The 26,898-nt window shown below is 36.4% G+C and overlaps 1 protein-coding gene across 1 annotated transcript in view; it reads right to left on the reverse strand.

Annotated features, from left to right (window-relative positions):
- STAM (signal transducing adaptor molecule (SH3 domain and ITAM motif) 1) overlaps window positions 1-26,898 on the reverse strand; it is a 71,750-nt gene that overhangs the window by 3,426 nt on the left and 41,426 nt on the right. Inside the window, exons 3-13 of the mRNA XM_011963888.1 lie at window positions 26,297-26,372; window positions 26,121-26,216; window positions 22,898-23,044; window positions 17,720-17,810; window positions 15,482-15,674; window positions 13,809-13,903; window positions 10,365-10,453; window positions 6,109-6,196; window positions 5,602-5,656; window positions 4,881-5,034; window positions 3,739-3,914 (exon numbers count right to left, since the gene is read on the reverse strand). Coding sequence (XP_011819278.1) covers window positions 3,739-3,914; window positions 4,881-5,034; window positions 5,602-5,656; window positions 6,109-6,196; window positions 10,365-10,453; window positions 13,809-13,903; window positions 15,482-15,674; window positions 17,720-17,810; window positions 22,898-23,044; window positions 26,121-26,216; window positions 26,297-26,372 — 1,260 coding nt within the window. The remainder of the gene's footprint in view (window positions 1-3,738; window positions 3,915-4,880; window positions 5,035-5,601; window positions 5,657-6,108; window positions 6,197-10,364; window positions 10,454-13,808; window positions 13,904-15,481; window positions 15,675-17,719; window positions 17,811-22,897; window positions 23,045-26,120; window positions 26,217-26,296; window positions 26,373-26,898) is intronic.

Below are 26,898 nucleotides of genomic sequence, written 5' to 3' on the forward strand. Positions count from 1 at the left end.
AAAAAAAAAAAAAAAAAGAAAGAAAGAAAATGTAAAACAAGCTATATATAAAGCAACTGCCAAATTTTCAAAATACTGCCTATTTCTAAACTTTCCTCCAATTGTTATTTATAAATCTATTTTTAGTCAATTCAATGCTCTTGTACTTGGCACAAATTCATTATCTGATGGTAATTTAATTATTATATGAGATGGTAATTTAATGCTACATTTCACCAACTAATGTGGTGACCTAAGGCATTATTTGTCATTACTCCATATGTGTGAGATACAAAGTTGATTAGAAGATGTCAAATTTCATACTATTATTTACAATGGTATGGGCTATAATATTGCCATAATATAGAGTCTATGTGCTGAGTTCTGGAGTCAGAATGTCTGGGTTTAGAATCTTAGTTAAGTGAGACTTTGGTTCTGTCTCCAGGTCTCAGCTTCCCCACCTATAAAATGGGGGTAATAGTTTACGGACTTCACAGGTTATTATGAGGAATAAGTTACTTTGTGTAAGCACAAAAGTCACACACAAGTTTTGTGTAAGCACAAAAATCCCTTAAATGTCAGCATTGTTGTAATCATTCTCAATTTACAGTTCCACTGTCCACCCAGTTGCCTTGGGCAAAACCATGCAATTCACCAATACTTCTTTCTCTTATCTGTGTTGCACTATCTCCCAACCATGTCACCCAATGTATAATTATTTGCTAATCTCCTAAACAACTCTTTCCAATTAATAGCACTGTATCTTGTCAACAAATACTCATCATTTCTTGCCTAATACCCACGGTCTCCCAGCTTCTAATCTTGCCCCTATGAATCCATCTACACTACTCCCATTTAAAGCCCTTTCTGAACTTTTTCATTATCCCTAAGATGGTATCTAGAACAAGCATTCTTTGACCTTGGCAGTGTCTTCAAGTATGTCTCTCGCCGCTCCCCACACGCTTTCATCCCTTGGTAAGTGTGCTGCTGGAATGCCGCTATGTACCACGCACCTTTCACACCTCCCATCTTTGCTCACTCCACCAGTACCATGCCATTCCAGACTACCGCATCTTTGACATGACAGAACATCTTCCTCACATTTTTTCTACTGGCTAAGAATAACCCTCCTGGAAAACCTCCTCAAACCCTGAGGCTCCTAAAGCACAAGGCATATATCTTTCTTTACATAAATCATATTGTATAAAATTATATGTTTTTTATGTGTTTGCCCCTACTACTCAGGAAGCACCTTGAAGCTAAAGAAGACTCTCAAGTGTCTAACACAGTGCCTGGCACATGCTGACTGTAGTAAACTAAAATCAGAGACAAATAAATACATCAGCATCAGTGGTCTCATAATACTAACAGTAACTGTCACTTACTATCACCTTATAATACTACCATCGCTACAGGTAGCTTTAGAAAACTGTCATCAGTGACACCTTCCCCAACTAATAAGACTGTCCTAGGATGACGGAAGTCTGAAAAACGGTGAGCTTTAACACCAAAATTGTATGTAACAAGAGATAGCCTCTCAGATATATATAAACTGAGGAGTGCTAAAAAACCTGCCTACCAAAAACAACAACAATCCTCACTGACCTTGATTTGCCGCTAGAAAGCTCGAGTCAAATACACAGGACATCTCTAGTAAGGAGACTTCTAGCCCTGGCTCTCACTCTTCCAATTTCCTCATCCTACATTTGCTGTACCAGCAAGTCCTCATTTCCCCGTTGAAACACACAAACACACATCTGTTTTTATATATTGATAAATAGATATTACATATTGCACCTTTATATATAGATATTTAAATGCCCTCTAAGCCTTTGTGAAAGCCTTTGCAAGGAATTTTTAAAAATACACCTAACTGATCTAATATAGTACTTGAAATTGTCAGTAACACTAAAACATGTATTTGTAAAATATTTACTGAGTTCCTGTCCAGTGTAAAACTGTGTGCTACATAGGATGGCTATAAAGGTGAAAGAAACAGGGCCAGCTCTCAAGATATTGCCGTTCAGTGGGGATACAAACAAGTAAAAAGGCAACTACCAGCCAGGAAATAGACAGAAGGACACACACAGTCCTCTGACAGCACACAGGAGGAACAGTGCTGACAGGTGGGAAAGCAAGGAAGACGTCCCAGTACAAATGCAGCTAAGCTAACAACTAAAGAATATGCAGGAATGAGCCAGGACGGGAGGGCTAGATATTTCAAGAAAATGTTCTTCAAAAGACACCTATTGAAATAAACATGTGTTCCTTCAGAGGTGACATTAATAGCTACACTCTATGGGTAGGACTGGGCCCATGCCAGGGATTTCACATCCTGCCTGCAGAAGCAGAGTCACTTGCAGAGAACAGCAGCAGGGTGCCACAGCGCTACAGAACTTCACTGTTAAAGCACCTACCAACAGGTTATCTCATTCACAAACATAATTTCCCAAGGTCCTGACCTTGAAGAATGAGTCTCAAGTAATCTGTAGTAACAAGGTAGGTAGAGGAGCATGTGACATAGTCAAACAGAGGACTAGCTGGGGAGAGGTGGCAGTTCTGGCTAATACTAAAATAGCTCAAGGGTCCTATTAAGTTGGGAACCCTAGTGTTTTCTCAACAATTTCTATCTTCTACCCACTTTGTATCTAGTTGTAAAGCAATATGCTACTCTAAGAACAGCTGCTTGCTTATTTTCCATAAGGGTATTCATTTCCACCAGATTTCAATTTAAAAAAAAATCCTGCAAGAGAGCAAGCTACACTTAACATTTTTTTCTAACATACATAACCCACTAGGGAATGCCCTGTTTTCTGACACTTAGGCCTTGCCATCATCCCCCTTAAGGTCACTTCGGGATACTAACCTGACAACCAAATAATGCTTGAAAATACCCAAGTATCTCCAACACGTAACTCTTTGAGGATGAACAGTGCAATAGAGAGGGCAGTACAGGAAATTCCTGGGCAATCCCTTCCTGCTGGAAAGGTTTCTAGAAGTTGTGCCTGTGCTACCTAGAAACTTCTATTGTCATCTAGAATATCGTAACTTCTAGAATACATGTTAGTAAACTCTTAAAAGCCTATCCTTTATTTGCTTCAAGGAAAAGATTTCAGCTTAGAGTCCCATTAAAGCAGAAGAAAAAACACATAATAAGCATTTAACTACATGACAGAGAGCACTGTAAGTAAATGGCAAAAGTAAATGGGCCTCTGTCATCACATACTCAGCCATCTGCCTCCTGAGAAACAAGGGCGCTTATCTTCTTGTACCTTCTTGATTCAAATGGGGTACCTTGCTATAATATAAACTAAATTCCAAAATAGGGAAAAAATAAGAAAATATCTGTCTTAAAGAGACAGCTCAGAACTATAATTTTTAAATAACAGAATTTAAATTTTATATAAAATGTGTGGGAAAATGACAAATTATAGTTACTACATGTAAATTTCATTAACGACATTATCAAATATCATAGATGCAAATAAAAACAACAATAAAAAGTTACGGTAAGAGTAGTATTAAAAATACAGGGCTGAAACCAGATTACAGGAGTTGAGCGAGTGGGGAGCAGAGGACCAGCTTGCTGGCTGGTACTGGAACACCACAGAGGCTCTACTACTCATTACCACGAATGGGGTGGCCGCATGACGCTGACCACAGATATTTATTAGCCATATTTTAGTGTTATAGATAACTGGGGGCACTTAAGCAGCTGTAATAGCACTAACTCCAAACAAGAATCAACAGTCAAATTACTTTGGGTAAGCAGCCTGAGTCTGCTGACTAGGAAGGGCTGGGTTTGCGGACGGCGGGACGACTGCCTGGCTGAGAGAAGACAGCTGCTCCGGGGGAAGACTGTAGCTCTGGAGGTGACTCATCTGCGCATTCCCTGCAACCAGGTAGGCACCACTTGGAGGAGGCCCTGCATACACCTGGGACAGTTAAAGAGAAATCATATTCAATTCTAAAATTTTAATAAGCATACTGAACTTTCTCTGTAGAGGTATTCAGTTACAAAAACAAGAAAAATTACCACTCTGGAATCCTTTTGTAAAAGTTACATCTGTCAACAGGCATTTTGAAAAACGCTTTTCAATGAAATAGGCTGTTGATGGTTTTCATTTTAAGTTAAACATATGCTGAACTCATGTTTATCTCCATACTGAAGCATTAAAGAAACTTACCTTGAAACTTTATACTAATCTCCCTTTACATTAAATATATTTTAATATTCTGTATGTTGGTATTTTTTTAAGGAATCCCAAAGGACATTTAAAAAGTGTATTTGAACTCATTGTTTTGTAGCCATAGACTGCAATGGATACAAGTCACAATTCCTAAACTGCCATAGACTACAATGGATACAAGCAATTTCCTTTAAAAAAAAACAACAAAAAACTATTAGTATAATTAGTATGTTATACACTGTAATTGCCAAGTAAAAAAATTCTGTTAAACTTTAATTCTAAACATTAGTTTCAGAAAGTTTCAAACAGCTATTCCAAATAATCTCAAATGCATTTGAGAATTTATTTATTTATTTACTTATTTACTTATTTATTTATTTATTTTAGAGGCAGGGTGTCGCTGTTGCCCGGGCTGGAGTGCAGTGGTGTAAACATGGCTCACCACAGCCTCGACCTTCTGGGCTCAAGTTATCCACCCACCTCAGCCTTTCGAGTTACAGGGACCAAGGAACATGCCCCCCAGCCTGGCTAATTTTCTTTTTTTTTTGGTAGAGACAGGGTCTCACTATGTTGCCCAGGCTGGTCTTGAACTCATGGTCTCAAGCAATCCTCTTGCCTTGGCCTCCCAAATTACTGAGATTACAGGCATGAGCCACCACGTCTGACCGTGCATTTGAGAATTTAAAACAACATGGGCTTCTAAAAGCTTACCTGAGAACCAGAAACACCAGACGACTGCATATAATATGGCTGATTCTGTAACTTTGCATACATGGAATACATCGGATCTTCGTTCATTAACTTGGTATATAAGGAAAGTGCCTCCATCACTTTTACATTAAGTTCTGAGAGTTCTGAATGTTTTCTGAAACATGACACAATAATTTGAAACATAGCTGTTCCTGAAATGACATAATGTTCTAAATACTGATACATCAAAATATCAAAAATAGCAAAAAGTAGTACTAGCAGACATTATTAAAAATTTCACCTATAACAAAAATATCCTGCATTTTAGCCCTGAAGCAACCCAAACTGTTTAAGGCTTACGTGCTGTGCTGAGGGAACTCCAGCTTATCGTACCTGACTGTACCAGAAATATCTTGGTTTCCCTAGTTACTAACATATGGGTCATTTCTGAGCTCTGGTAATGCCACTTCAGCAAAGAGGATTACACAGCTAAGCCCCTGTTTTTAAAAAGACCTATCTATGCTGGTCTTTTTGACTACATTGTAAAGGTCAAATCTTCACTTTAAAAAAAGGGACAAATGAGTCTAATTCTCCACATCTAGCAGAAGACACATGAATGAGAACTGGTTCCTCCACAATATTTCTTTTTTTTAAAAAAAGGCAGTTATAGCCCACTTTGCAGTTTATAGCGATAGCGTCAGTAAGGAAGGTACACAACATAAATGCACCCATGTTCTTTTACCTATCAATATCTTCCAGCTTTTCATCAATGAGAGGGCCCATCTGGTGACACATTGCTAAAATGACAAGATGTAAAGGAACATAAGAAAGTACAAGAAAAAAAAAATGTGAACCTTTGATAGATATTTGTATAATTTAAGGAATAAAAGATTTAATTTGGAGTAATAAAAATACACATTCGTTAACCTTAGTCTGCAGAAACCAAAATTGATTTTCTTAAAGTATAATGGTGACAACTTAATCTAAAATATTAATCCCGAAATCTTAAAGTACCATTTTTCATTTTACAAGATTCTAAAATGTTGAATAGAACACTTAGTTTGGATAGAAAATTGTAAGAATTCAAATTCTACCCAAGGTCTAAACTGCATATGAAAGCGAGCCTGGGTCAAGGAGAAGTGAGAAATGTTCCATTTTTAATATTATTCTCAAAACCCATTCTTCAACAGGACACCAGTTAGTAACCTCTAATTATTCTTTATTTGCAAGGTAAATAGAAAAGTTTTACCTTCAAGATGAAGCAGCTCTGGGAGGTCTGGCTGATTGTCACTGGGGTCTGTACTTTGCAACATCTGTAGCAACTGGTCCATTTTATCCTACAGGAATGAAGTAGTTAATATAACAAGCAACCAACCTTTATGCAACTTTATGTTTTCACCTTATTAACTAGACAAACTTTCGAAATTCATAGTTATGGAGACTCCAATTTTGCTTTTATGTTTTCAGTGTCCCATGTATTTATTCTCTTTAGTACCACCTGAAGTCAGAGCCTTGAAAGTGCTTCCTATATATTTTTGAAACTGCTCAGCAGGCTGAGGTGGGAGGGATCACTTGAGCCCAGGAGGTCAAGGCTGCAGTGAGCTATGATCTCACCACGCACTTCAGCCTGGACAACAGTGCAAGACCCTGTCTAAATCAATCAATCAATCAATCAATCAATCAACCAACCAACCAACCAACCAACCACTAACAGGGATTCTCTTAAGTGAGAAGAAATCGAGCCACATTTAAACTTACAATGCGTCAGTTCTTCCACCTCTTATGTCATGCTAGAGGATTTTGCTTTGTTTCAGAGCAGCTTTAGCTTAGCCACACCAACAAGTGTACTATCCATCTCAAGATGGCATTGCTTCTGACTAACAACTTGTCATTCCTTCTCCCCCATGGTGAATACAGCAGCTGTTTCAGTAAGGCAGAGCTCAGCTGTATCACAGCTGCTCTTCTAAGTGGGACTCTCAGGATTTATTCTACATTTTCTTTCTACCAGTGTTTCAGTTAGTCATAAAAGGAAGGAGGAAGACTAATGGTTTCTCTATTTTCCTATGTGGGAAAGGCTGGAAGATACCTCAAACCAGTGACACAGATCTATTTCAGAATCTTTTGTTGTACAGACCAATGGAACTAATGAAACCATCATTACATAAACACATCTATATAAGTATATATGTATTTACATTTTTTAAAAAATCAAAACAGATCTACTCTACCATGACTACTACTAAAACAATTACAAACCTTTCTCCATGCATGGTTTTCACATGGTTATGCTACTATGTATAGGTACATAGGGCAAATAAAGACTACTAATTCTAAGCAAAGTAATTACTTAAAATTTAAAAACTATGATTCTGTGTAAAAGGAAAATAGCTTGAGAAACAAACTAATCATCAGAGAGTGAAAGTGACATAAGTATGCTAAAAAAAAACTCTTCCCAAGTCAAAAGAATTCTGTATTTTCAAATGGATACCAATTTTCCATGTAAATTATTCACAATTTTCATTTTAAGCAGTCTTACAAAACAAAAATATGTCAGCAAGTGTGCTTACCATCCACAAAAAAAGGTCAAATGAAAGTGAGAGTCCATTAACACACAGATGGTTTCTGTTTTGTTTGCTTACAGAACACTACACAATATTTAAAATTATTTAGTGTCATAGAAGTAGGGTTTCTAGATAGACAATTAGTCTGCCTCTGCAAGTTTTTTTTTTTGTTTTTTTTTTTTGAGACAGAGTCTCACTGTCCCCCAGGCTGGAGCGCAGTAGCATGATCTTGGCTCACTGCAACCTCTGCCTCCCAGATTCAAGTGATTCTCCTGCCTCAGCCTCCCAAGTAGCTAGGATCACAAGCGCGCACTATCACGCCCAGCTGATTTTTGTATTTTTAGCAGAGACAGGGTTTCACCATGTTGGCCAGGATGGTATTGATCTCCTACCCTTGTGATCCGCCCGCCTTGGCCTCCCAAAGTGCTGGGATTACAGGCGAGAGCCACTGCGCCCGGCCAGCATTTTCTTATACAATGCAATCAGTCAAACATCACTTCCCCTAGCCCAGGTGGATTCCTTGTCCTTAGCACAGTCTTCCACAGTCTGTTTCACTCTTCAAATTTTGTTTCTGCCTCCCACAAAAGACTGCTAAAAGCCCATAAACCTCTTCACATATTTCAGAGATAACATCTCATTTTTCATACGTTTAAAATGTTACAAAGGATAAGATTTCCAGGAGATTAAGCGTTGACATTTTACAATAAAACAGTCAAAAATTCCTTTAAATATAGCCAAAGGAATTTAAACATTATAGCAATCTGCACTCACCATTACCATTCAAAAAACAGTCTCTGTCATGTATTTCAAATTGTTTTTCTCCTTGAACTTATCATATTTCCACTCAATATCCCCCCCCCAAAATTTTATCCTAATATAATTGAAAGTTTTCTAGTGATGACCATATGAGATTTATTTGCACTAAAAATATGTAAATTGATGATAATACTCTCGGTGTTAGATACATTCATATGTATATGGTAATGATTATATTTATTATTAATACATAAAGGGTCAAAACAACATTAACTATATTTCAAGTTTTGAAAAGTAAAACGAGCCACGATTCAGCATCAGTTCTATTCCTATTTTTCGTTTTTATAGTTGAAAGTGAGGAGAAATTCTGTTTATATAATCAAGCTATTATGGCAATTTCATTAAGTTCTTTCAGTGCCTTCTGAAAGATGGAATGGAATGACAGTGGTCTGTCATTAAAAATTATTTTTAATGATCTACTAGCTGAAAATTCATTTTGGTCCTATTTTTTAAAAACAAAAAATATGAAACCATCTCAGCTGTGTTAACTAGTCATTAGAGCCATTACTTTCTTAACACAAACACCAATATTTGGAATCATCCCTGGTAATTCTTATACTCTGAGGCAACGTACCACGGTAATCTTCACTATGGGCAAGTGGTAAGCCTTTTTTCTGTAAAGTGGGAGAGAAGACTTGAAAAGGGAGAGGAGAGGGGGAAAAACGACAAATGGTAGGAGAGAATGTTCTCAGGCAGATCAATTTTAGGAAAGAATGCTATGGTAAATGAGGATCTGAAAAGATTCTCTTTAAATTATCTATACCAGGGGCCAAGCAAACTTTTTCTGTCATGGCCAGCCAGTAAATATTTCAGGCTTTGCAGGCCATATGATCTCTGTTGCTACTACTCAATTCTTCCACTGCAGCACAAAAGCAATCAGACAATGTATAAATAAATGTATCTGTGTTCCAATAAACAGGCAACAGGCTAAATTCGGCCTGAGAGTTTGCCAACCCCTGATCTATACAATGTGACACTTGAAAAATCCTGAATGGTTTGCTAGTTGCATAATTTAATTTATTAAGTTAATTCAACAGTTATGTTAATGTTATCTTTAAAACACAGTATTAAGTTTGAGTAGAAAAAGACAACCACAAACATGTTTTTTATTTTTTCATAAACACACTTAAAGATGAAAAAGGTAGCTAGTTTCAATCTTTTCTTTATATGTATCAACAGCAGATGTTTCTATAAAGCTTAACTAAATAGGAGTGATTAACTTAATTCAAGAAATCTCAAATTTAAATCCAATAATACAAATTTGGGTACCATTATGTGGCTCCAAAAATTATGGTGTGTCACCAAGTTGACATTATATTTTTGAGCATAATTACTAAAAATATACATTGTTTCAGGTGTGACAATGACATATGAAGACACTTAATATAAAATTAGCATAAGCTCTTCCTCAAATACTAGAATGTGTTCAATACGAGGAGCCATGAATCATCTCCAATGATATTCAATATATTAGCACTGCTTTTATAAAATGATTTATGTAGAAGTAATTTAATGACAATTTTATTTTTAGAACAGTAATTTATTTGTTTCAACAGACAGTCAACAAGTGTCCCTTTCTCAGTAATGTGCAAACTAAACTAGTTTATATCCTCGTCGAGTATGCCAGGAAACAGGAGTTCTCGCATGGTATGAATAGGAGTGTAGAACCCTGTTTTGCTGAACAATTTGACAGTATCTATTAACATGGAAAACACACAAATCCTTCAACTCAACAGTTTCACTCCTGGATATCTACCCTAAAGAAACACAAAGATAGACGTTCAAAAAAAAAATCTCGCTACAGCACTGTAAAAGCTGTAAACAACCTAGGCATTCAACAATAGATTAAATAAATCATGTTAAGGTCACTCTACAGAATATTCAGCAGGAATTTAAAATAATGAGGCTCTGACATGGCAAACAAAGGACTGGAGAGAGAGTTTAAAAAACAATCTGCATCGTCTACATTGCTTGAATTTTTGTAACAAAAAAACACAATAATTTTTGCAACAAAAAAACACAATAATTTTTGCAACAAAAAACCTCAAGTAATCAATTTTCTTTTTAAGCAAAACCATTTAAATTTCAATATAAAGTACCAATGCCTATCACCATGGAAACCACTTACTTCATCAATAAAGGCTGGTTCCGGCTCTGGTTCTATTGTCTCTACCTGAACATCATCACTAAATTGTACCGTCTTCTTCTCTGTTTTAACTGTAAGATACGTAAAAGTTATCTTTTTTTATAATACATTTAAAATTCTACTTTAAAGCACTTTAACTTCCAAGAGAGATTTGGGGATTTTTCTTATATTCCCAGTAAGCTAAAAGGCACAATTTAGGAAATAACTGAGTTGCAGATTTTGGCAGTAATAACAGAACATTACTTTATGAAATTGGATTTCTTAATTTTTCTTGTAAACATTTTACATTTTCCATAAAAAGAGATTTCACTAATAATAAGAGTTGTATTTCTGAAAAAAGATTCATCACCTACTACATATCAGAGTTTAGTAAGCTGGAGGACAAAAACAAAGTTTTACAATGGCCTAAATGAATTCTGCAATTTAAAATAAACCCTCTTTTTAAATTACCAATCCTTCAAGAAAAAATCTCATTTGAGAGGAAAAAAAAATCTGGTTTGATAGAAAATCCACACTACTCCAATGTAATGAATGGGAAAATCAGCTATATATTCTCTGGCATGCCACTTAGGCTTTTAGAGAATGACGTCCATGCCAGTGGAGAACTTTGCAAGTGGCCTTGGCAGGGATCTCAGTTTTCCAACAAATCAGCCTGTACTTTCTAGTTATGTAATATTATCATTTGACAATAAAAAGTGGTCATTGAGGGATCAACAATCCATTGGCCAGAAGCACATAGTTCTCCTACTCACCAAAGCAATCTTTAAAAACGATTTAACATAACGATAGCTATATAACAAACTCCAAATACTACTGAAAGGCACATACAACTCTACTAAACAAACTTCCTTTCTATTCTTTTTAATCCTTGCATCAATGTGGTCGATCAATTCATAAAAATATTAGGAATCATGATGGAAAGGGAGATGGGAGGGGGCAATTTAAGGAAGGGAAATAATGTTTATTAAACTATTGAATATGCTTGATGGAATATTACATTTCCTCCAGTGAATCTCCAAAACAATCCTATGAGATATGCCCTTTTTATAAATAAGGTAGTTTGGAAAGATGAAAAACTCTTGTGAAAGAGAAAGCGAATAAATGACAAAGCCTGGATTTGAATGCCAATCAATCTTGCTCTACTAGCCCATACTCCCGGAATCTGGCCTGTGCCTGTGATTTTACCCTAAGAACACGAAGTCCAATCACTTGGGTACTCTGTGTTGTGCGCTTCTGTATAACACAGAAATAGCTTAACTTCCAACCTAAGAAATATAATCGTTCCATTCAAGTCACAAAAAGCAAAATTCTACATACAAAAAAAAGTTTCAGCTGATTCAGTTTCCTATAAAGGAAAAGAAACATCTGCTGCAGACGTTTTTGCCTTTTATATCTTGAGCTATTACAAGTAGAAAGCTGGGCTAGCACTGCATTGGCCATTACCCACAAGAAAACACACGGCAGACTTCATATTCTAACAGCTCTCGATGCACAAGTTTGCAGCCCCTTTTCTCACAGGAACTAATACTATGTGTGTGTAAAAAAAAATTATTTATATACAATATATAACAAAAAGATTTCACAATATTTTACTGTATCTCCAAAGCAAAAGCAAGCTAAATAGGGCAACCATTTCTATTTGACAGGCTAAGTGAAGTGGGCTTCTATTTCCTCAAAAGAATGATGCTCTGGGGATCATGCTAGCACCTGCTCTCCACGCTTGAGAACTACAACCCCATTACATAAGCTCTGATGCTTCAGTTTCTCTTTTAGATTGTCCAGAGTGAAAAACATGAGAAAAACTAGAAAACTCATATTGAAGCTGCATTGCTATACGACTGGAAAAAAAAAAAAGATGAAATGGCTCCAGGATCTACATGAGATCCTGGACCTTATCTTGAACAGAACTCCAAGCAATTCCATCCTCTCCAGGAACTGATTCAGGACAAAAAAAAAAAAAAAAAGTCCAAAAACAAACAAAACATCACTACTAGCCCAGGTTATTAAAAAGTCAGCATACTACGCAATGCCATTTAAATAAGGCTGACATGTTTTTGAACTCTCACAGACATAGAAAACATCATTGAAAGACTGAGTCTCACCAATGTGTCTCTAAAAACATGACACCAGACACCCTGGCAGTACTATGAGAGTGTGTCATTTTCTTAAAGATCTGTAATTTCTGGTTTGCTGTTCAAGCCTTCTCTTGAAAGAGAAGTGAAGTGTCTCTTTATTGTTAACATATATATTTCTGTATTATTTATTCTATAAGTATTTATGTAGCATATATTGTAAGATTTACTATTAGGAGCTACTGGAAATAAAAAGATGACCAGGACAAAGATTTTTTTTCTTAAAGTTCTTATAAACTAAAAAACACCTAAGCATTTTGTGGTTTGTAATTTTCTTTGATCCCTTCTATCTAGCATTTAAAAAAGATAATATGAGCTATTTTGCCAAACAACTATAGCATATCAACCTATACATAGAAGCTGTTTAAAAATTTTAAAGAGTCAGCACATTACACAATGCCATTTAACCAACACAGATCTATTTTTCTGTTTTCCTAAATAGAGGGAGATTATGACTTAAACTTTGCTTGACGACTAAACTCATCATTATGAAGATTCATTAAAGCACAGTATTATGTAGAAATACAGTAAACTGTCTCTCACTACTTTGACCGACTATGTCTCCTGAAACTGTTAAGCCTGCCACTGGTATCACTTTTTCTCCATGGCCCCACTTTCTAGTTTATTATCCTAGTCAGCAGGGTTTGTAAATCAAACAAACTTTTATATGATTAGTAAAAATGGTTCCTTCTGAATATCTGACATGTTGCTTGGAGACCACTGTTTTCAAGTCTGGGACTACACACTAGAGAAACGGTCCCAACCTTTGAACAGGAAAAATTCTCCCTGAGGTTATACTTGTCACACTGTAATCAACTGGTAAGAAAAACATATAATGTATAAATTCTGTAAAACTTCTTAATGAATTTGCATTTTAACAACAACCTCTACATAGATATATATGAAAAAAAGTTAGGCCAGGCACGATGGCTCACGCCTGTAATCCCAGCACTTTGGGAAACTGAGGTGGGTGGATCACCTGAGGTCAGGAGTTCAAGATCAGCCTGGCCAACATGGTGAAACCCCGTCTCTACTAAAAATACACACACACACACACACACACACACATACACACAAATAGCTGGATGTGGCGGCGGGCACCTGTAATCCCAGCTACTCGGGAGGCTGAAGCAGGAGACTCGTCTGAACCTGGGAGGCGGAGGTTGCAATGATCCGAGATCGCACCATTGCACTCCAGCCTGGGCAACACTGCTCTAAAAAGTTCAGTTTACTCAACTTCCATTAAGAAAAGGATTAGAAAACATCATTTATTGGCAGGCTGGAAAATACTTACTCATTTCTGGTTCAGCAGTGAGATCTGCAGTCACAAAATTAGAAGGAAATAACCCTATGCCTTGATGGGTTTCACCTTTCCACCAGTTAGGATCACTATGACAAACAGAAAACAATGCTTTACCACAGCATTTTTATTTCTATAAATCTTTATCTTTTGTAGTATTTAACTTACACTATTACAAAATTTGAATCTCACAATAACCCACTGAAAAGGCCAATGAATCTTCCTTTATTATTTCTGAGAAGACTCAGAAAAGGTAAGAAGCTATTAAACACAGGGTTGTTTATCCTTTTGACTGTCGATGCATGCTTTGCAGTTATGGACTCTCTCCCAAAAAACAGGCACCCACATGAAAAAATTGTCAGCTTCAGGTGGTTCACAGGCTCCAGAGTAAGAAGTCTTTGTAATGAGATATAAAGACAGGCTCTCACTTTCAGTCTCCATTCCTAAATCATTGCTCTTTCCAGTTCACATCAGCAAGGTTTTTCTTTTTATCTCCCAACAGAACAAATATGAAAGATGACGCTGTTCACAGTGTAAAACATTCACAAAGAGTACACTCCTAGGTGTAAACTCTAGTACATGGAAAGCTAGCAAGCACTCAATAAATGTTTTTGAAAGAACAGATGCAAGGTTTTGTGCAATTTCCAGCCAACCAGCTCAAATTTTACTTCATTTTCTTCCACTCAAAAAACCAAACAAACAAATAAAAAAAAAAAATGTTAAAATATGTCTGAATGTTTGTGTCTTCCCAAAATTCACAGGTTGAAATCCCAACCCCCAAAGCAATGGTATCAGAAGGGGGGGCCTTTGGAAAACAATTAGGTCATGAACGGGATTAGCAACCTTATAAAAGAGACCCCAGAAAGCTCATTGCCCCTGCTGCCACGGGAGGACACAGCAAAATGGCAGCCTTCTACAAACCAGAAAGTGGGCCTTCCACATACAGCGAATCTGTCGGGTCCTTGACCATGGACTTATACTCCAAAACTGTGCGGAATAAATTCCTGTTGTTTCTAAACCAGTTAGTCTATGGTAGTTTGTTATGGCAGCCCAAATGGACTAAGGCAGTAAGTAAGAGAGACACTACAGGAATAACTTTAAATCAATTTGAGCTGATTTTTAAAAAACACCTGCAAATTTCAATACTGCATTATCAGTAACAAGCATCAGTGACAATTCATTTTCAAGTAAAACATCACAAAGCTATAGTAAAAAAACTGATGCACTGGATCACCTCCTGAATAAATGTATAATTCCATATAAAATAAAGTTGTTCCATATGGATATACTGTTCTGTGTAAAAAAACTCAACAGATTATATATTTCTTACAAATTCCATTAAGTACATATACATACTCAGTGTTTTTCCAGAACCGTACCTTTTTAAAATAATCTAACAATCTATATTATTAGGTAGAACCAAAACTGAATAGATTAAACTAGGCCACCAAAACAAATTAAAAACTAAGAAATAAGAAAAAAATTAAACGACAAAATAAGAATCTACTGAGTATAACACAAGCAAATCAGCCAACTGTCTGCCATACAGAGAAGCATCTGGGTCAATATTTATTATTATATTTGGTAACTGCAAGCAACAGGAATAATATGAAACCCCGAAGCCATACATACTTTCGTACAAATTTTAAATGTAATATTAACATTACCTGTCATCAAGAACTGTAATAATTTCTCCAGCTTTAAAAGTAAGTTCATTATCTTCAGCAGCTTCAAAGTCATATATAGCACGAACTTTTCGGCCTTCATGTTGGTGGTTAGTTAAGAGGTTGGATGTGCTTGGATACAAAGTGGAAAGGGTGGTTGACTGCTGCCTTTGTTCCTTGAGAGACAACTCAATGGCTAGAAAACAATGAGTTTTTAAAAATCCAAAATGTTATTATATCCAACAATCTGAAGAAGTAGAAAAAGACATCAAGGTAAAAGGTATTCTTCCTTCAACAGCATAGTTAGAAACTAGAACATATCCTGATATATTGAACAAAAATCATTTTGTCAGTTTTATTAATTCATTCACAACTGAAAGTTTAAAAATAAATTAACAAAATTGGAGCAGCATGGTAACTCCTATTTTTACTGAACAAATACAATGTAAATTATTCTGGGTAATAAAAAATACAAACTCTTAGATCTACTTTTCTTTTTCTGCTGCAGATATTTTACATTTTCCTTGACCTTTTAAATGTATTCCTATAGCTTAAGTTTTCAAAATAATCATCAAAATTGCCTGGAAAGTCAAGAGTATCAAGCTTCACTGCAGACTTACTAAATCAAAGCTTTAAAGGTAATCTTGGAAAATCAGGATTTTATTGCTCCAAGGGTAATTCTTATCAGTCTAAAGACTCAATGTAACAAATCCACCAAAATAGATCTCAAATGTGTCTCCTCTATCTCCACCACTACTCTCCCAGTGCAGACCATCACCATGTCATTCAGGCTCTGAAATGTAATCTCAGGGCATTGATTACCCTGCTTTCAACTCAACCCAGAGCGCTTTCTGCTCCTCCACTCTTGTTTTAGATTAATAAAGAACCAACATGAAAACAAAACTTTAAAGCTACTAAAAGTCAATATAGAAAACTATATTTTAGGACCCTGAGGTAGAGAACAATATTTTTTAAAAGCCACTAAAAAGCAAAAATCATAACAAAAAAGCAAACAGCTCTGGCCTTCTCAAGACTTAAAATTTCTACTTGATGAAAATACACCTTTATCAAAGTTAAGGTCAAAAACCAGGAGTAGATATCTACAATAATTAGATAACAAATTAATATTTCAAATAAAGACTTCTACATATCATTATTTTATTTAACAAAAGACAATTTACCAAAGAGAAAATCATAATGACCAGTGAATATACAAAAAAGAACTCAGTCTCACTAGCAATCAAAAAAATTAAAATTAAGCCGGGCGCGGTGGCTCAAGCCTGTAATCCCAGCACTTTGGGAGGCCGAGACGGGCGGATCACGAGGTCAGGAGATCGAGACCATCCTGGCTAACACGGTGAAACCCCGTCTCTACTAAAAATACAAAAAAAACTAGCCGGGCGAGGTGGCGGGCGCCTGTAGTCCCAGCTACTCCGGAGGCTGAGGCAGGAGAATGGCGTAAACCCGGGAGGCGGAGCTTGCAGTGAGCTGAGATCCGGAGCGAGACTCCGCCTCAAAAAAAAAAAAAAAAAATTAAAATTAAAATAACAGGACATCATTTTAAACCTACCAGATTCACAAAAGTTAAACCCTTAAGATTACTAAGTGTTGTCAGAGATTAATAATAGCTTTCATACACTGCTAATGGAAAAGGAAATCATACAACCATTTAGCAAAACTGAAGATGTACCAATGCCATGATCCAACAATATTGCTTTTAGTCACACATAATAGAGACAGTCACATATATGTGCACAGAGAATATGTACAAGAATACTCACTGCAGCTTAATTTTAGTAAAAGAATAATAATAATCAGAAAGAATCCACACATCCATCAGTAGAAAGATAGAAAAATGTGGTACACTCATTAGTACACTGGAATATTACAGAACAGTTAATGGATATGTCACATGAATAGATCTTAAACATAATGTTGCATGAGAAAAGCAAATGGCAAATGGCACTTCAAGTGTACTACCTATGAAAAACAAATTTGTTAGACACAAAAAAGCACTTGATATTGTTTTTGGATACACAGTATAGTAAAAAACTGTCATAAAAACAGACTGAAAGGACACGTGTAACAGTAATTGCCTCTCAAGAGGAAAGGAAAGAATACTGAGGAGGGCAACAAAGTAGATTTCAGCTTTTGCTATAAAGTTCTATTTATTTTATCTTTAAATATCTCAGAGAAAAAACAGAGGCTTATCTTCTTCCCATCAGGGACTTAAAAATGCACCTTTTGCTAAATCTTCTTCTTCTTTTTTGTTAGCCACAGTACCAGGATCCTTGGCTGCAAGAGCTGGGCTTGCTTTTGCTTGTTCTGCAGCCTGACAAAAAAGAGGAACACAGTATTTGACAGTTGTTATCAAATTCTCCTCCTCTTACCTACCCCTAAGAATTTGCAAAATATTTCTCATCAATCTAGCACAGATTTCTGAAAAAAGAAATCCAAACTGCAGCAGCTTCCACCTTAAAGGGAGAGGGAAAAGAATCCAAATTGGAGGACACAGAGAGCAACCGGACACTTACAGGAGGCAGCCTAGGCATACCCTCCCACGTCTGTGTCAAGAGGTTCAACTAAAAGCATATGGTACACAAACCAGAGAAGACAGCCTAGAGAAGATTTCAATGTGTTTTAAAAAAACTCCAAAACCAGAAAAGGGGCTGGGAGACAGAAAGAGATAATTACTTTAAACATAAATAGTTAAAATTTTTTTAATATCTATTAATAGTTATATTTATCATTTTCTTTTGGATCATATATCAGGATGTTATCTTCAGGAACTCATATACATATACATATATAACAATATAAATGCTCAAAAATCCTACTGTGTAAACCAAATTACAAGTAGCTAATTCTGACAGTATATGACTGCCTCTATTAAATTATATAAATAAGGGAATGCACAACAAACAAACATATAAATCAATTCACACTTCTGGAATTATAAGTTTCTAAGCCTATGGGCTCCATGGCCTCTCAGTTTTTGCAAAGCATTCAAGGCAAATCAGAATTTCGCCTATCTTACCAACCTCATTTCCAATCATTCTACCAGTTACCAGAAACTGCCAGCAGTTCCTGAGCAGTCTATATACCAGTACTTTACAAATCTGACACTCATTTGCTTCTACTCACAACGTTCTCCCACTATGGCTTCTTTTGCTCCATTCACTTTTTCCCTTTTGAGTTTGAACACATCAATCAGTAATCAGCTAAAATATCACTCTCAATGAAGCATCCCTAAACCTGTTAATTACACATTCTCTTGTTTGTTACACCTTTAAACAAGGTACTGTGATTTGAGTGGTTAAGAATGTTAAGTTATGGAGTCAGGTAGACATGAATTCAAATCCCAGATCTACCACTTTCTAGCTGGATGACATTGGGCAAATTAGCCTTGGTGCCTCAAATTCCTCATCAATAAAATGATGGGCACCTCATGGGCACCTCACAGCCTATTTAGAATATTAAGTTAACACATGTGATTCCAACATTAGATGAGATGGGCTCATTCAGGGTTTAAAACAAAAAGTATGTAACATTACCTCCAGGGCTTATAATGTATGTAGAGGTAATACACATGACAACTACAGTATAAATAGACCTCTATGGATGCACAGTTTCTATATTTTACATCAAATATTAACTCAAAGTAGATCATGAAAAGTTATGAATGTATATTGTCATTCTCAGGGCAAACAATTTAAAAATGGAATTCTAAAAAACATTCAAATTGCCACATGTACAGCACTTAGAACAGTGACTGGAACATTGTAACAGGCAATAATCTCAGCTTCTGTTATAATTGTCTGATTACATGTCTGTCTCCACAACCAGACTGTATGTTGCCTGAGGGAATGTGCCTAAATATTACAAGCAATCAATAAATGTTTGTTGAGGGTATGAAAGGAAAAATATTCAACATTATAGTAAAATACAGTTCTACACTCCTCACTTACTGGATTTTGTATTGTCAAACAAACACACAGGCATTTATTTATTTATTTATGAGACAGAGTCCTGCTCTGTCACCCAGGCTGAAGTGCAGTGGCATGATCTCAGCTCACTGCAAGCTCCGCCTCCCGGGTTCACGCCATTCTCCTGCCTCAGCCTCCCAAATAGATGGGACTACAAGCACCCACCACCATGCCCGGCTAAGATATGTTTTTCTAAGTATATTTTTTTCATCTGAGTACAGAAGAAAACAATGTAAAAATATTAAGAAAAGTGATAAAGTCACCTGACTCATGATGATGCAGTTTTGTTAGCACTAACTTTTGATGTAAAGATAGAAGTAGGCTAGCAGCACTGCTACTGTAGTTGGCTACTAAATAAGACAAGTGTTATTCTTACATTTAGAACCTGATGATAGAAAGGAACTTTGAATGAAAAGTGCAGCTCAGGAACATACGGCTTCACATATCACAGTTTGTTTCTGCACTTCTCGACTGGTAGAGATTTCTTCACACACCATAAAAGTTCAAATCTGTCTAATTGTGAAGTTTGCCAAATTGTGAACAAAAATGTATATAAACCACAAAAGTTATTTCTGACCAGGCATACCTTTAGTTTTCAGAAGTGTCTGATAATTAAAACATTATCTAAAGAAAATTGAAACTAGAGATAGGTCAGAATTGAGAGTGTTTAACGTTGTATTCCGTGAACCTCAAAAAGTTTTTTTCTTCTCAGCTCTTCTAAAAATAAATGCCTGGCCGGGCACGGTGGCTCACGCCTGTAATTCCAGCATTTTGGGAGGCTGAGGTGGGCAGATCATGAGGTCAGGAAATTGAGATCATCCTGGCTAACATGGTGAAACCCCATCTCTACCAAAAATACAAAAAATTAGCCAGGCTAAAAAAAAGAAAAGAAAAATATATCTTCAGAGGTTTTTGTTAAGCATGCCCTAACAAAAATCTAGTCTGATGAAAACACAGTAATAACTTAAGTAACTAAGTGGCTTTAAAATCTACAGGGAGCTCTGCAATTGAACTTAGATGATTTATTTTTTTCATTTAATGTGAAGCTCTTTACATGTAGGGTTTCTAATAAGCTTTTCAGAAACCACTAAAAAAATCATTCTACCTCATCATATTTTACTTTATATATATATTTCTTGTAGGTGAAATATAGCTACTACGACAAGATTAGCTGTTACATACTTGGTAACATCTAGACCAAAGGATGAAAAGTAAGTCCTGTCATTACTATTGCTCCTCTACGTCCTGAATCTCTTGAACAAGAGAATAAGCTAGTTTCTCTACCAATCAAGACATAATGCTCTTGCCAGTGTTCACTCCACTGGAAGCCTGGCCTGGACAGACAGATATTCACTAACCTCTCTATCAAAGAAGGCAGACTCGGGCAGTGAAAAGAACACTGAACTGAGAATCAGCATGCCCATGTTCTAGTTCCAGCTGTCAACTATGAGCTGTGGCCCTGGGCAAGTCACTTAACCACTCTGAGTCTCAGTTTCCTCATCTGTAAAAATGCGCGGATTAGATTAGAGGCCCCCTAAAACTGTTTCCGTGGCTAAGATTCTAGATTAACCAAACAAGGGTACATATGGCACAATCATTAATTCTTCCTTTTCTTACAAGAGTAAGTCCCTTTGTGGACTGAAATGCGCTTTTCACTTGGACTGAAGGCTGTCCTCTAGAGCAGCAGTGCCTCTCAAACCTCAACGTGCATATAAATCTTCTGAAGATCTTGTTAAAATGGTGATAATGAACCCATAGGTCTGGAGTGGGTTCAACCATGCTGCATTTCTAACAAGTTTCTAGGTCATGCCAGTGATGCTGGTCAAACCACGTTCTGAGTTAACAAGAACCAAAGACTCTAGATATTTAGTGGGCTTGCATTTTCTCTACCTATTCTAGGTGGGTTCTCTGCAGTGAGTCTACTCTTTGATAAATAAACATTGTTTCTGTTGTCAACGAATGTATAATGTCTTGGATTATTCTGCTTAAGAGTATTCCTTAATTATACAGATTCTAGAAACTAGACTGAGTAGTAACAATCAGCTATCAATTATGAATTAATGAATTTTCAAAGACATAATTTATCATTGTAAAGCCAATCAAAAATTAAAAATTTTTTTAAGAAGAAAAATTTCCTTTGCTTCCTTCCTCTCCCAAATACATTTTTGAGTCTTCACATCTCAAGAGCGCTCAGATAAACTGGAAATGCCTTGGGAAGAAAGCACATCTAGTAGGTCTGGATGAAAGTAGACAAGCTACATGACTCCCTGAAGTGGTCAAAATGTAAGCCCTCCACACTCACAGATTTCCATTCATTGTTTTACATCACTCATTATAGTCTGTCCCAGTCAATAAACTGGGGAAAGATAGTGTAGTAAATCAGCACATATTTTAAGCTTCTTGATTAGTTGGGCATCCTAAAGGAAGGTTATCCAACATAGAAATAGGAATAAAAAAGACATTTCTTGATTTTTTTTCTATATGACATAAATTAAAGATTGAATTTTTTTTGGCACAAGGGCAGACAGGAGAGGAAAGTTAAGCTATTTAGTCATATCCACTGGGGAAAGGAAGACTTCTGTACTGGTCAGCTCTTACTAAGGAAAAATACTTCAGGTGCTTCTCTTCTCATTTACCCCTTCTAGAGTCCTCTCATTGTTAATACAGGAATTCATAAATTTCCTCATCAAAAGAATCTCTCAAGTCATCCCTAACTTCTAAGGATATCCTGATTTTTGAGCTGTCATTCTTTGTAGACAATTATAGCATTAAGAGCATTTAACAAGATAATGTTATCTAATTAATAAAGCTATTTTGTGTCTATTATTAAAACTGTACTGGCCGGGCTGGTGGCTCACACCTGTAATCCCAGCACTTTGGGAGGCCAAGACAGGCAGATCACCTGAGGTCAGGAGTTTGAAACCAGCCTGGCCAACAAGGTGAAACCCATCTCTATTAAAAAAAAAAAAAAAAATTCCAGGTGTGGCCTTGTGTGCCTGTAGTCCCAGCTACTCAGGAGCCTGACGCAGGAGACTTGCTTGAACCCAGGAAGCAGAGGTTGCAGTGAGCCAAGATCAAGTCCCTGCACTCCATCCTGGGTGACAGAGTTAGACTCCGTCTCAAAAACAAACAAACAAAAACTATACCAAAAAATTTCAAAAACTGCAAATTGTTAAACCAATTCATTTATAAAGAAGGAGAGAGGTTGGAGCACATTAATATTCCATTGTAACACTTTTCTGGTACCTCTGAATGCCAGAAAACTAGTATTACTAACTACCAATACAACTAGTTACTAATACAATTAGTATTACTAATGAAAATTCCTCTGAAGTAGTAAAAAATTACCAGGGAATGAAGAAAAAAATTCAAATAAACATAGCTATTTAAGACAAACAAATTGTAGCACACACACAGCTTCATTCCCAAATACCTGAGAGCCAATAGCTGGGAACGTAACTCCTTGCTCCTTAAGATTCTTAATCATTGCTGATATTAGACTAAGCTGTGGGTCATTCTTAAATTCATCTGTCCATTCAACCATAAGAGCCTTTAATTTTTCACATACTTTAGGATGACCCTGTAAAATAGAAAAAGAAATAAAAGAGCACCAATTTCCTAGCCAATGAGTTAATACAGACATTTTAAATATAAAATTATAAAGTTATAGATTTTTGAATTACAAATTACGCATAGCTATAGACAAATAAGAAAATATAGTTATTAGAAATAAAACAAATGTTCACACAATGAAAAAAACCCGTAATATATATCTCACTTCAAAATTAAAGCCTTAAATAGGTAATAACATTTTGGAGATCTGAAAGGACTTCAGAATATTTTGCAATGAAGTAAGGTTTGTACATCAGTAAGACAAGGAAAAGTGTCTGTCTGCTTTTTGCAAAGCAATATGAAAGTTGGAAGGTGAGAATAAACGATATAGTTCCTTTATTCCGATTTCCTGACTTCTTAATGTTCATGACTATGCATTTTTTCCATGATGCTTAACTATCTGGGGCCTGGTTTGAGATACACTGCATGTTAATCATCTTGAAAATTTAATTTCTTCAAAATAACATAACTTTTTTTTTCCTTTTTTTTCCCCTGAGACAGAGTCTCACCCTGTGGCCCAGGCTGGAGTGCAGCAGCTTGATCTCAGCTCACTGCAACCTCCGCCTCCCAGGATGGGGAGGAGTTCAAGCGATTCTCCTGTCTCAACCTCCCGAGTAGGACTATAGGCGCGCACCACAATGCCCAGCTAGTTTTTGTACTTTTAGCAGAGGCGGGGTTTCACCATTTTGGCCAGGCTGGTCTTGAACTCCTGACCTCAAGTGATTCGCCCACCTCAGCCTCCCAAAGTGCTGCGATTACAGGCATGAACCACCGCATGCAGCTCAAAATAACGTTAACTCTTTATGGTTGATGTACAACACTGATTCCGGTTACTCTAAGGCAGGTGTGCAGGGCACTATTCTTCTGTATTAAAGAAAGAGATAAATGCAGTGAGTTTTCAGAATAAATTATTTTACTCATTGCTTTATGGAAAAAAACCTGGCCAGTTCATTAAAATACTGATGTATCTTCATAGTGGCAATAATCTAAAGTCTTACTATTTGATGTAATAGATATAAAGAAACCTTCACAGATAGCAGAGAAAAGTGAAGATAACTCCTCTATGAAATGTCATAAATGTATTTCAAATTAATGTTTACTAAATAATTAGCTAAAGCTTTTAAAAGTGGAGAAGGTTAGACTTTTACTCTATTAGAATAAAAAGAATTCTTCCTACGTGTACGTAATCTGTATTTTGGCCAGCGAGCATATAATGGATTTGTAAATGCTTTATTGAGACTATACATGAACTTAATTTGTTTAATAAAAGGAAATTTTTAAAAAGGGCAGGATGTTGGCTGGGCGTGGTGGTTCACACCTGTAATCCCAGCACTTCGGGAGGCCGAGGCAGGCAATCACAAGGTCAGGAGTTCGAGACCAGCCTGACCAACATGGCAAAACCCGTCTCTACTAAAACTTACAAAAACCAGCCAGGAGTGGGGGCGCATGCCTGTAATCTCAGCTACTCAGGAGGCCGAGGCAGAAGAATCGCTTGAACCCGGAAGGCGGAGGTTGCAGTGAGCTGAGATCACGCCACTGTACTTCAGCCTGGGTGACAAAGCGAGACGCAGTCTCAGAAAAAAAAAAAAAAAAAAAGATGGAACGTTTTTAAGTACAAAACCAGTATGTTCACTGTAAAACATTCAGAAAAAAAGAGAAGTCCTCTTGCCTATAGGTAGTCGTTTTTTGAAATGGCTGTTTGCACTATTATACACAGGTTTGTATACCACATTTTTCACATACATTACAAAAAACATGGTATTAGAATCTCTTCATAAACAGTTGTACATCTCGATGGACATTCAGGACATTAAAAGACAATGTTTATTAATTAGTAGAAAATAACTAAATATGCATAAAGCAGGCGAGGGAAAGAATTATCACTTAACCATGATGTTCAAAAAGTATAGAATTTTAAATTCTTACTATATTTCTATACAGCTTTTTTTCTACTGTAACCTGGAACTACTCATTTTTCCCAAAAACATCAGGCATTTTCCCTTTTAACATACAAAAACTTTCTCTTGATTTATAATACTCCCCCTAAAAAAGCTAAAAATAATTACCTTTAGAATGCACAAATTTTTACTGGGAAAACTCACCTATTACTAATTGAAAATTTAAAACTTTCCTGAATTGTGTGACTGGAATTCTACACAGTTGAGTGGGCAGCTGTAGGGTCACCAGTTCTCCCTGCTTTTTGCTGTGTCCCAACAGAAAACCAGAGTGCCTTGTCCCGCTCTGCAACCCAGCGAGCTGCGTGTTTTCCACCATAGGTTTGGACCCAAACTGGGGCCTTGAACATTTTCAGGCACTGATAAAGTTGTTCAGGTTGCAGCTCAAAACACTAAAAGATCAAATGTGTTGCTAAAAACATAGAAACCAGCCCCGACCTTGAGTCAAATTCCTTAAATCCTCCTATAAATCTGCAGCCCTCATAAGTTTCCCTAATAAATGCTTTAGACTGATCACCCTGGCATTTAGTGCCTCTTTTTTTGGACTCTCATCTGGCCCTATCTGGAACAGTTTGGCGCAGTCCCTTGTGGGAACTCTCCCGCCACCACTTTTGAGGCAACTCCAGCTGTGGGTTCGGCCAGTAAGAATAGCAGTACAGTATTAAAATCCTGTGATGGCCAGGAAGTGGCCTTATTGATAAAGATAAAAACTCAACGGTGCCATAGACTTTTGGCAGTATTTCTGAAAGGTTTTCCATTAGGAAAACATCCTGTGCCTACAAAAATGGTATCTAAAATAGACTGATATTATTTAATTAGATACAAAAATACCTGTTTTCTTATCAGATGAAAGTATGATGGAAAAGAACAGGTTAAAAATACTGTAATATGGCTTGAAAAAACTAACTCAAAGTTACATGAATCTGCAGTCTCTTCAGCAAAACATAATATTTATTTATATATTGGATAGACACATCCTAGAAAGGATTTCTTAAAAAGCACAGAATAGTCCTTTGTGAAGATTTAAACAATAAAATATGTGAAGAAAGAAGACTGCCTTAATTAATTTCTGGAAATAATGCTCCTTACCTTATTTAATACGTTGCTTACTTCACTAGCAAAATCTCTTGAACATACTTCTAAATGAAAAATTTTGCCACAGTTTGATACACATGCTCCTAGAAGCTAAAAGCACAAAATAAGAAGTTAAAGGGGCTCCATTGTGGCAGACAATTTTGTGGTACAGGTTAAAAGAAACCACTCACAGTCAAAGCCTGCATAGCAACGTGAGGATCTTTGTGGTTCACTCTTCTCATAATAGACCGAAGACAATCCTTAGGTCTAAAAAACGAGAAAAGTAAAAATTACTTAATAATACATCTAGTTTCCCCCTGCCCCTTAACTGTTATAGACAAAAGACTATGATAAAAAGGGAGACTATGATAAAGTAGGGAAATTTAATTTTTATTAATAACATGGTTGAAAAACTGTAAATTAGTTCCTTTAAATTTTTCAAACAAAATTAACAGGCTCTCTTATTAGTAATCATAGATGAGGCATTTCAGGATAATTCTGGGTAGGAAAAAAAACAAAGCTTTGAAAATAAAATGGTAGGCCATGACTTCCACTTCCAGCCAGGGTGGAAAAACAGACCAGACTCTACACTCCCGTTGTAAACAATTAGAAAACTGGAAAAATAGATTGAAAATACACATTGAAGTTAACTTTTTAAAGACATGAGGCCACAGGCAGTACTGAATGATAATCCACAAGAAGTAAAATTAATTAGATAAGTCAGAAGTTTGCTTCAACTTTCTGCCTAGAGGCAGTTACCAAGTATCAGTGAAGACTTTCTGAAAAACCCACG

The sequence above is a fragment of the Colobus angolensis genome, unplaced genomic scaffold (genome assembly GCF_000951035.1).
Source record: "Colobus angolensis palliatus isolate OR3802 unplaced genomic scaffold, Cang.pa_1.0 Scaffold63, whole genome shotgun sequence".
NCBI lineage: Eukaryota > Metazoa > Chordata > Mammalia > Primates > Cercopithecidae > Colobus > Colobus angolensis.